The following is a 12,393-nucleotide window of genomic DNA, read 5'->3' as shown; positions in this document are numbered from 1 at the left end:
TCATTCATAATACACAACTCCTCTGAACAGGAGCCGGCGCTGAGCTCTACGGCCGTCTCGTCTTTTTTTGCTCACTTTAAAGGATTCTATCATAAAATTAAAGCCCTCCTCAGCTCTTCCAGTTTTTATGCCCTCTTTATATTCCTCTTTTTCTCTGGTAATAAGACTGTAGATGCTATTTTTAAAATATCAGTGCCTTGAAAATACAGTTGCAGATGCAGAAAATGCCTGTAGTTCACTTACAAATCTTAACTTTCTCTTTGGTGCAAACTGCTGATGAACCACAAGGGGAGACTCTTTAGTCATTCTCAGACCATTTGTCAACCTGCCCCCAATAATGTTGAATCTTACAGCAAAAACACTGCGCTACTACTGGCAATGGGATTTACTGTAATTTAACCAATTCTTGTAATTGCTTTAATTCTTACACGTGTATTAATTAAAGGGCCAAAATGAATTAAAATCACTGAAATCAAGATTGGGTTGCTCAGATATTTGTTGCCTTAGAAATGGAGGTAGCAAACATCAGTAAATGACCGGCTTCCAGCACAAAGCAGACTTTACAGCCTTTTTTTCACCAACAGTATCGGCTCAACTCAGCTCGACTTTACAGAACTTGTCTTGCTTTTGACACCGTTGGATTTCCACTGCAGGTTAAATAACCCCCCAGAGTGACTGCAGCTACGAGCAAGATGGCCATAGTTGAGAATGAAACTCAAAACTTTTAAGCTATAATTTCCAAATAAAGCATATTTCCTGAAACAAAAGTAAAGTCAATTTCAAGTTAGGTTTTTAATTATAGCTGAGGTCAAGGTGGACACAAACAATTAAAAGCCAGACCTCAAATGCAGGCTGATTAAAAATAATATGGATACATTTCTGCTGGCGATCATGTGATATGCTGCCAGTTAAGCACCATGATGACTTGATGTACATCTACATATTTAATTTAATCCATTCAACCACATAATCTGGCTATTTTCAACACTTTGATCTAGATCATGATCATTATTGTCTGTGTCAGTGACACTCCTGTTTGTATAAACTTAAGTGTGAGAGGAAGACAAAGTTTACATAATAAGAGCTCTGTTAAGTGATAAAAAGATACCGTTCTCTGTAGAGCTGAAGCTATCGATTACTTTTGTAATCGATTAATCTATCGATTATTTTCTTCGATTCGATTAAAGGATCATTTGAAATGGCAAAAAATTGTAAAAATGTGAAACGGACATGTCTGAAAATGACAAACCACTTGTCCTTTATTTCAGAACCAGCTGAAACAACAACCACAAAAAGTATAAAAGTAAAAGGATATATAAAAACAAATATGTATATACAAATAACAAGAACAACAGCAACAGTATAATAGTACATATAAATATATCTATAGACAAACAACAACAGAAAAGTCAAATGATATCTACAAACAATATGTGCTCTGAAGTCTTCAACACATTTGGATCCAACTTACGAACAACTGAAAATGAATCTAACGTGCATGTTTGTGTTGATCCTGGCATCATGTGCGTCACAATATGTGTCTGTGTGAAACACAACAGCGGACCCAAAGCTTAGCGGCAGTGAAATTAAGAAGATTATTATATAACTGAATAAAAAAAGTATAAATTCAATATTTTAATGAAAGAACAAAACAGCATAAAACAATACAACAACACTGCCATTACCGTCCTGGATTGAACTGCTTTTCCTTATCCTGATATTTATTAAAATGTTTGGGGCTTTTTATATATTCCTTTAAAATGATTTATGTTTTTACTTGGCTTTATTTCATCTGTTTGACTGTTCCATAGTTTAACCCACTGGTTCCCAACCTTTTTTGGCTTGTGACCCCATTTTAATATCACAAATTTCTGGTGACCTCAGACATTCAAAACAGAGACATTTTTTTTGCTAAAATTAATTTGTTTTGGATCATGTAATAGTTTGCTATACTATGTTGCAAATAAACATTCATTTTAGAGGACATTTAGTCTATATAATGTATATTATTGTGGATGGAGGCAGTAAATCCAGGTGTAGATTACTGCACGAAGGGAGAATTTGATTTTCCTTGGTCAGGATCTGTACAGTCAGTCCAACTTGGATTTACAAGGAGGACAATTAATACTGAACAAACAAGAACTGAAACTATGAATTATGAAAGAGCTTTAGCATCTGAAACTGACCACAATGAACATTTGAAAGATAAACAGAACCACAGTGCTGCAGTTTCAGACTCACAGTTTGTCTGTTATGGATTGTGATTATCTCTCAACTCACCATATATTTTTTATTAGTAAGTGTTTTTTTTTTTTTATCAATTACTCGAAATTCCAGGCGACCCCACGTGGGGTCCCGACCCCAAGGTTGAAAAACACTGGTTTAACTCCTGCTGTTGAAACACACATGGTTTTACAGTTGTTCTGACCCAGTACATTTAGATTCAGTTTCTTTTATATTCCCATCCTTGACTGCAGAGGGTGCATATAGACACAACAACATCGAAAGCTGCAGATGCAGTTGGAGCTACTGTTCGTTGTCTTGCCTCTAGATTCCAACTTTGAATCTGTGCGGACTGAATTTTTCCTACATGATTAATGTCAGTGCACTAGTGGACTCTTATTAGTTTCTACGTCCTCACCTGCTCATTTTTCTCCCTTAAAATCTATAATCATTGTCTACTGTTGTTTTTCGGTGTTCAACAGGTCGGGTGAAACGCCAAACCCTCCATCCAACCTCATCGCCATTCTTTGCCTTTACCTTCTGTCTTTACATCCTCCTCCTTTCTGTTCTTTTTTCTCCATCATTCATTCCCTTGATATCTCCTTCACGCTTTGATTTACAGTGCTTTCCCAGCTGGCTTGTTGCCATAGAAACTGAGCCCCCCAGACCTCCTGTTCTTCCAACAGTGAGCGTTGTCTGCCACTGGTCTAGAGAATAAAAAAAAAAAAAAACAGCACTGACTTCCTGTGCCTTCATCCTCATCTGCTCTCCTGCTGCTATAACTGCTGTCCATGACATGTATTGTCAAGAGAGCGATTAAAACTTCTGTTACCATTCTCATCACAAGCAAAAAAAAGAAACAAACACCTAATAACTCCAGCTCTTATATCATGAATGGTCATGTTCTTTGCTGACTTTGGAGTTTTTATATTCACCTTGTATCTGTCTCTGTGTCTGAGTAGTTGAATGAAGAGCTGAAGCAGAACTTGAGGGAGACGATGACCCAGAAGTATCGGCAGAGTTCATTTGAACACATCACCAGAGCTGTGGACAAACTGCAGCAGGAGGTAAGGCACTTCCAGGTCGAAATGAGAAATGAAAACAGTTATTTCACAGATTGAAGGCTCATTGTCTTACTTTTCAGCACATTCAGATCATTCACTTTTAATCAATCACACTATCCGTTTTTCTTTGACCTGAGAGTGGAAAAGGCGTTGCATTAGTTCCATCCAGGCTGAACCATGATTTCCAAACATCAGTCACATGTGTGTGCATGTGGCTCATTCATTGGATAGACTTTGGTGACCGATTATCCATCAGATTAGAGATTCTACTGATGAGGACGAGTCAAAAACAAAATAAATCCCATTCAAGTCCCTCTGACTTCACCTCAGCATGATGGACTCAAACCCACAGCAGGAATCCATTCTGTCTGTATGTCCATGTCTTTCACAGTCTCTCTCTCTCTCTCTCTCTCTCTCTGTCCTCTCTCTCTCTCTCTGTCTCTCTCTCTCTCTCTCTCTCTCTCTCTCCTCTCTCCTCTCTCTCTCTCTCTCTCTCTCTCCTCTCTCTCTCTCTCTCTCTCTCTCTCTGTGTGTGTAAATACCAGCTTCAGATAAAAACCTCGTGTCCAGTTTTCAATACTGACCTGTCTTATCTGTACCTCTCTTTTATGTCTCTATTATTCTAAAGTTCCTCTTTGGATCTTTACAATAATGTTTTTAGACTTGCTGCATTTTATACACAAATAAGGTTATTTTATGTGTGTTTTATGTAGTAAACCCTACTTGAAATGTGCAAATAAAACCAGGGCCTATGACCAGAGAATTTACAGTATATACACACAGATTAACATCAGTCCATCTTCTGTAAAGTCATTAAGTAGTTCGACGCAGCCTCACCAAAATAACGCTGTAGGATTGAGTTTAGCACATATAAAGGTCTGTTACATTTTACATTTTTACCATTTGAATCAGAACAAATTTCACTACGCATGCAATAATGTAAAGTAATCGTTTGTAAAATCCATTAAGTGCCCATGTATAGTTGTAAACAAAATTAATAAAGACCTAAAATATGAATGTGATCACAAATATTCAAACCAAACATATACGAATCTTTAACAGTAGAGGTGTTAAAATTGTAAGAAAATGAGATGAATACAGAACAAAGGTAAATACTTTTATATCAGATACTGAATGAAAACATGGGACAATTTCAGCTTGAATCTCTAACAGCCAAATGAGGCTTTTCACTGATAAGTCTTTAAAAGATAAGGCCAAAAAATACCTCTGAACAGAAACGCTGATACATGTTTGTGATGTGATGGCTTTATTGGCATGGAAACATATGTTTACATTGACCAAGCAAGTATCATATTGAACAAATGTACATGCAGTTGAAGATATTCTACAGTAAATAAATATGTAAACAGAAAATACAGGCCAAAAATATTGGTACCCTTGCTATTCTGTCAGAAAACACAATACTTCTCCCAAATTTTTTATGCAATTGCAAATGTTTTGGTAATGTGTTTATTTCTTTTGTTTGGATTGGAACAACACAAAAAATCAGAGAAGACAAGTCCAACTTGATCAAATTTCACACAGACCTTAAAAAATGGACAGGACAAAGTTATTGGCACCCTGTCAAAATTGTGAGAAATAATTGCATTTGAAGCATGTGATACGCGTGTAAACTGTATTCAGACCCACCTGTGGCAGGGAACAGGTGTGGGCAATATAGGAATCAAACTTACAACCAGTTAAAATAGAGGAAACTAACTCTGTCTTGTTTTATGTGCAGTATTAGTTAATACATTATGTCTATGTAGTGCAGGAGTACAGCCCTGGTCCAGGTCTGTCCTGCTGCTCAGGGTTTGTGGTGGTTTTAGGTTGTTTTTTTTGTTTTTTTTTATTTCGTTTGTTTGTTTGTTTTTTGTATTTTCTGTGGTTTAAACAGTATGAACAGAATGAAGCTGCCTATTTATTATTATTGTGACATCAAATTTTTAAATTTTATGTTCTTTTCCTGGTTTTTATCCCAGACTGTTTTTATCTTCTCTGGGTTTTTATTGTGTTTTATTGCATCTTGTTTTTATTTATTTGATCTTATTTGTTTATTTTATTCTTTTACTTATCCATGCTGCTATACTGATGAATGGTGGAACACTGAGCACTTTTTGTCCTGTCTTTTTGTCCCGTCTGGAAGCTCGATCAAGTACCTGCCTAACAGGTTCAGTGTATGTCTTGCTGTAATGCCAAAAGCGATCACCTCGTCTGCAAAACAAATCTACCCACGGGTACAAATAAAGTAACCTTGAACCTTGAAGCTGCCTTGGCTGTGGTCCTCTCAAAGCCCCCCTCAGTGTCTCGGTTATGATTCAGTCTGGATTCCAACACTGCTGTGAAGACCCTCAGTGTCAAACACAAAAAGCAGAAGAAGCAGCTGTAGGAACAGAAGCAGTGCACTGGTAAATGAGACCAAAAATGCAGCAGAGACTTGGAATACTTTCTCATTCCACTGATGACTGTTTCAGTACAAACATTTGCAGTCCAGTGTGGTGGTAATGAGATTTACTCACCAAAACAGACGCTGGGTGTGTGACTTTGCACACCAATTAGCAAGAGAGGGAGAGTAGTGAACCGTTGTTTCCTGTTGAGATGTCTTCAGTTAAAACACAAGTAGATAGGAGCCACAGAAGCCAATTACACCAGATTGGAGGTTGTGTCCTATATCTTATGTAAAGTATCAGTATTTTTTATTTTCTCCAGTCCGAGGCTGAATCCCAGTTCACCCCTTGGCCCCCCCCCCTCCATTTTGCGCGTACACGTGAAGGGGTAGTGTTGTCCCGATTCTCAATTAGTCGGAGGGGAAGGGCTAAGGGGGAGGGCTGTATAGTCCTCAAAACGGAGATATTTCAGGATCACACTACGAACAGAGGGGTAGGAGAAATTTCCCATAATTCTATTTGAATCATTGGCAAGATGGAGGTAAACACAGCAAAAAAGTGCAGCAGTGTGATGGAAGAAACACACAAAAGTATGTATTTTCTTCGTAAACAACTTCATCATTTGATCGACCGTTTAATGCCGTTTGAATCTGTTATAGATCACATTTCTACAGTTTATAGTTGATAGCCATAAAAAGACGACCAAAGCCCATGGAACAGAGACGGTTACACCTACTGACAGCATGGGGAATACTTTCAGAAACAAAGTTGTCGCATCTGTTAATAGCGGCATCGTTGACAGCTGATGATATAGCAGGTTGCGAAGGGTTGTCCCATTTCATGGGGGAATGTTTCAACCCCTATCCCTTGCAGCTCCATTTCAAGGGCTAGTGCCACGGACAAGGGGCAAGGGGGAGGGGCTAAGGGGTGAATTGGGAGTGAGCCCTAGTGTTTGAATGGTGAAAAATCTGCCTGTAAAGATGTGTGACTTGTGACACAATGTGATGAAAAGCAAAAGACACAACAATTAATATTTTTATGTTGTTGCACAATATATATTGTCATATCACACAACCCTGGCATAAAACACTTCAATAGAATTACTGTTAGTATATCTTACCATTAAAATGTATTCAGTATCAAGTAGTCAAAAGTATTTCCTTTCCCTCCTGTCAGTTCAAGTGCTGTGGGAGCAACAGTTCATCCGACTGGGCCGAGAGCGTCTGGATTCGCTCCAGAGATGGGGAGGGGAGGGAGGTCCCAGACAGCTGCTGTAAGACCCCCACCGACCGGTGTGGCACCAGGAGCCACCCCTCCAACATCTACAAGGTTGAGGTGAGAGCACGGAGGGCCCCTTCCACTGTTGGAAATACAAAGAATCATATCCACGATGAACGCACTGCATTTGTTTGCAGTGGAAGTTCAGCAGCTCAGCGACATTTGGGACCAATTTAACAATGTCATTCACTGGATGCAGGACGTTTCATATCAGTGATTCACATTCTATTCAGATTCACAATATTTTATTTATCCCAGAGGAAATTGTGTATTGAAGTTGTTCCATGTAAGTATTGAGGACTTGCAGCTGACGTCACTGGTCATGTGATTGTTGTTTACACCGCCATATTGGTAGGCACACTATCTGGATCCAGAAAGTCAGAACTGTTGTTTTATATCATGTTTTTCTTTGGACTCATGTTTGCGTGTTTTGTTATTTGCGAGTATGTCTGCTTGTGATAAAGGCACCATAGATGAGTTTCAGTGTTTACTAACAACAGTGACTGGGAGGTAAAACCAGTGTTCCCAGCTCCAGCCAGCTCACATCAGCCGTACACCTCCAGGCTGTGCCCTGGAACTGGTGAACGAGCCAATATATTAGCTCTGAAACGCTCCATTAACTGTCTGTGTCCAAAAGCCCATCCCATCTTCTCTTTCACGGCCGCATAATTTGACTCGACCGCATAGGGAAGACTGTCCCATAGTAGAACAGCAGACTGTCACAGACGGGTGGGCAGTACTGTCACCAGCTCCAGCTGAACTCAGCGCTGTTGCCCGCTGTAGCTCCGCCCACTTCCATCTGCCTCACCCAGCTGAGGAAACTCAAAGGGAGCAGGTAGATCCACAATCACTCTGTATAGGTGATAGTCCAGGGGAAGTCCTCCTGGTAGGTTTAAAGGGGTCTGCATCACCATACCACATGATGACAATTCTTTTTTTCCACGCCGCTAAGTGCAACAGGCACGCAGGCTAACTATACTGAGAAGCTACGCTAACCACGGTAATAACTCTAAACAGCGGTGGGCAGAACAGAACCACCGCTGCCACCAGTGGAACCCAGCGGTCTGTTTGCTGAACTTATAATTGGTGAAAGCTAAGGAAGAAACGGCACACAGGAGTTCAGCAGGTCCATCGTTTAACATGCTCAAATTCGGCGTGACTTCCTCCTCCAAGACTTAATGTATGCATACGTCACATGAAACTCATCTATTGCAACCAACCGCAACACATGTGGTTACCATGGTCACACTGTTTAAAGCTTTACATTATTGTAGATCCTACACAGGAGAGAGATAAATATCACCAACAATGGGCAATTGTACGATCCAAGGAAAGCTTGCCAACCAATATGGCGTTGTAAACAGAAAACCACGTGATCATGTAACGTATGTGCAAAACCTCAATTAAAGTAGCAGGGAAGAAATTCTCAATATTACACACACACACACACACACACACACACACACACACACACACACACAGTGGACAGTTTGGCCTATCATCATCATCATCATCATCAGCCTTGTTTTGCCTGTTTTCTTCACCACAACCATTGTGTTCATTGTCAGCTGAACACACAGGTGTTTATGTATGTCACTATGGTTACATCTGGTAACCTTATTTCTCTGTAATCTGAAAAAATAACTGATTTGTCATGTTTTTTGTGTAACTTCATAGAAGACAGTTTGTTTCAGTAGTGTCAGACATGTTCTCCTCATTCACAGTTGTCCTCACTTCCACAACAGTCATGTTTGTATTTCCAATCAACATCATAACCTCATTGTGTAGTTAAATTTTTTAGCCATCATGCGTCATCTCTGCTGTACCTTTCATTCTAACCTTCAGATCTATGCATATAACAACTACAGGTACAGTGGTATAGACCAGAGATGAACCGAAGGGCTCCATATCAAATACAGATATGGGTGAAACCCCGTCTGTGCTGTGCTTTTATGTCTTCTGTACTTCTGCTTATGTTAAAGTTTATGGATGAAATGGGTCAGCACCAACATAAATCACGGTGTTAATAGTTGAGTTGCCAATAGTTGAGACACTGTAAGGTTTATTAGTTTGGTTTCTTCATTGTGTCACAGACAGACCATCATGTAGAACATTACCTCCACTTACGCTCCTTAAACCTCCACCTTCATGTTTGTTGAATGAGAATTAGCAAATACTTTTCACTCAAAGCTGTCCATCAGTGGATGCAAACAGACATACAGAAGAATGTGGGCAGCGGAAATCTGCCTTTACAATACAAAAAAAAGGAGCAGAAATGAGCCTTATCACTGCAAAAGCACTCACAGTAATATTCAAGAAATAAAGGAAGTAGAGTATTTTTCACATTGTACTTCCTTTCCCGCAGGGTGGCTGTATCACTAAACTGGAGAACTTCATACTGGACCATCTGAAAATCATTGGAGCAGTGGGTGTTGGGATTGCATGTGTACAGGTGAGCTTTTCTTGACCCTTTTTGCTTCTTAATTAGAGACATACACTTTTGCTATAATAACATTGTCTTTCCTCTGTTCATCGTCCAGGTCATAGGCATGGTGTTTACATGCTGCCTGTATCGAAGTCTAAAGGCAGAGCCGTACTAAGATGTAAAATAAGAAGAGTGTGGGTGAAGGAGGTAACTTCATCTTCATCACATGTCATACTCAAATAGCCCATAGGTTCTTTTCTTTGTCTTGCACATGGGGGAGGCATAGTTGGCAAGGGATCAAATGTACCATCTGAGGATCTCATTTTGGTAAACAAAGGGTGGAAAAACACTGCGAGGGTTCTCAAAGTAATTAGGCATTCAAATTGCAGTCTCGGTGACATCTTTAAGATCACAGCTCTGTGAGGAAAAAGCCTCTGAGAGACAAAACTGATGGGAATTGTGTAAATGAGTGCAGGACAGCCTCTGTGGGACTTGTAGTTTTATTCTACTCTGGTATGCCTTGATGTACATTGATGTTCTCCAACCAGGTGCTACACCTGAGATTGGCGTAAAGATCAGTGGACTAAAACAGGCACTTTGCAGAAAGTGGATGCTGCGTCTTTCCTGATTTTTCAGCAGATTGGTTTATTAAGGCCACCTCTGGGCCTCCTTCACCTGCAGCAGCTTTTCCTCTCCATGTTACCCAGCCAGTCATGCATTTTAAATATGTTTGTGTAATAGTGGCCTTGCAACTACAGAACTGTTAGTTTTATATTTTATAAATGATTTTTTTTTCTGTATTTCTTTGAGGTGCTTTCTTATTAGCTTTTGCCCTAATTACCTAATGCGCCATTATGGCAGCATATCAGTGCTTGATCATGTTCATACCACATCTTAGAGAGGTGATCGACATGCGCATCCAAAAAATGAGGTGTGCAGGATCCCAAAAAGATTGATGAAAAAACAAAGGAAGGTCCGCACAACCTGTGAGTTCCCAAAGAATTTATTAAACAAAGTAGTGATATTTCGGGCCGAGGCCCTTCGTCACCTCCGTCTGATGAATCACGCTGGTCAGTCAGTTCTTTGGGAGCTCACAGGTTGTGCCGACCTTCCTTTATTTTGTCATCAACTACCTCATGAAGCTCATCGAGAGAATGCCAAGAATGTGCAAAATGGTGATAAAAGCAAAATGTGGCTATTTAAAAGAATCTAAAATATAAAACATGCTTTGAGTTACGTTACACTTTTTTTAACTACACTGCCAGTCCAAAGTTTGGACTCGCCTGGTTTTTAGCTTACGGGCCGACAGGCTGTAAGCTATTGTCGTCATGTGGCGTCTGTTGTCGTCTGTTGTCCGTTACAAAAATTTCAGTCGTCGTCTTCTCCGAAACTACAATTCTGCTTGACTTCAAACTTGGTATACAGCTTCTGTATGATGATGTCAGCAAAAGTTAGTGAAATTATTTGGATCCGGATCTGATTCTGGATTTGGTGCCACTTTGAAAAATGTTCCCATTATAACAGATAGGAAGTGGATTGATCCAATAAATCAGTATCAGTAATATCAAGTTGGAATTGGAATTTTTTACAGATCTGATTGGAATATGAGCAAAACATGGACTGTTTCTGTAATAGAATAAATACACAGAACTGGGGGAGAATAAATGCCATCTGGATACATTTCCCAAAGCTTTTAATTTGGCTGCTAAGCTACAGGGCCACTTGTCCTATTTTTCTTTATTTTCATGATTTTTTTCATTGTAGATTCTCACTGAAGGCATCAAAACTATGAATGAACACATATAGAATGATGTAGTTAAAAAAAAGTGCAACATAACTCAAAGCATGTTTTATAGTTTAGATTCTTCAAAATAGCCACATTATGCTTTTATTACTGTTTTGCACATTCTTGGCATTCAGTCTGATGAAGGGCCTCGGCCCGAAACATCACTACTTTGTTTAATCAATTCTTTGGATGCTCACAGGTTGTGCGGACCTTCCTTTATTTTTTCATACCACATCATAAACCCTGTAAGACTGAAGGTACGCAGGTTTGTGCCTTTCTCAGTAGTTTAAAGGTACAATATGTAACATGTGCATATGTTTGTTTGCTCACATGGAGTTTGCGCTGGGAGCTGGTCCGTTGCAGGCATTAGACAACTCTGTCTACAGTAACAGTATTTGTTAAAGGACGCTGAACTATGAACAAGCAAAAGGATCTGGGACAATGGGACCAGAAGTCCCTGTGGAGGCTGGTATCATGGAAGTAGACAACCCAGAGAATCAGGGGAGGTACTAGTTTTTAAGGTACATTAAGATAGGTTTTAACGTGGTTTTTAAAAACGAATGAATGCTGCAGTGTGTAGGATTTAGTGGCACCTAGTGGTGAGCAGTGTTTCCCGTTGATCCCATTTGTTTATGAAACTGCTCATGTTGTTTCTGTTCAGTTTCTCTTTGTGTGTGAAGCAGAGCTACTGACGTTTCTCGCACAGTGAAAAATGTATTTATAATTGATAACTTATTGGACACACTCAGAGGCAGAAGTGATAGTTAGTTACCATGGTAACAGGGATGCGCTGTCTGTTTCTATACGAGTCAACTCTGTGGGAAACACTGGCTGATGTTGAAGAGTCCAATACAATTAATACCCCTTGATTCACCCTCCCCTTTCAAAAATACCTCTAAATTAGTAAAAATCACCAACAAGGGGAGGAGGAGGACCTGCTCCCTCTGTGGTTGAAAACAGTTGATAACTCTGGTAAAAGATACACAACAGTTCTTATTTTCAGGTGATTTTACAATCAACATTTTGTATGTCACATATTGTACCTTTCGTGCCAGTAATTTAACTCTTAACGTGTAAAGGTTAATGATAATGAAGTGACTTGCAGTGCCATTAAGAAAGCACCTCTGTTTTGATTTCTACTGCCTTCTTTTTATACAAGGGATGTATCCACTGAGACCAAAGTTGGTAACTTTGTGTAAGGACCTACTGTATCACTCTCAGCCTTATCTA

At 39.6% G+C, this 12,393-nt stretch overlaps 1 protein-coding gene across 1 annotated transcript in view; it reads left to right on the top strand.

Annotated features, from left to right (window-relative positions):
* The window catches only part of LOC115415157 (CD151 antigen-like), a 48,290-nt gene extending 38,018 nt beyond the window's left edge, over window positions 1-10,272 (top strand). Inside the window, exons 5-8 of the mRNA XM_030128635.1 lie at window positions 3,186-3,290; window positions 6,851-7,009; window positions 9,318-9,404; window positions 9,493-10,272. Of these exons, the coding sequence (XP_029984495.1) occupies window positions 3,186-3,290; window positions 6,851-7,009; window positions 9,318-9,404; window positions 9,493-9,552 (411 nt within the window). The 3' untranslated portion in view covers window positions 9,553-10,272. The remainder of the gene's footprint in view (window positions 1-3,185; window positions 3,291-6,850; window positions 7,010-9,317; window positions 9,405-9,492) is intronic.
* The last annotated feature ends 2,121 nt before the right edge of the window (window positions 10,273-12,393 follow it).

This window comes from Sphaeramia orbicularis, chromosome 3, assembly GCF_902148855.1.
Source record: "Sphaeramia orbicularis chromosome 3, fSphaOr1.1, whole genome shotgun sequence".
Taxonomy (NCBI): Eukaryota; Metazoa; Chordata; class Actinopteri; order Kurtiformes; family Apogonidae; genus Sphaeramia; species Sphaeramia orbicularis.
This window is presented reverse-complemented; position numbering and strand designations above follow the sequence as displayed.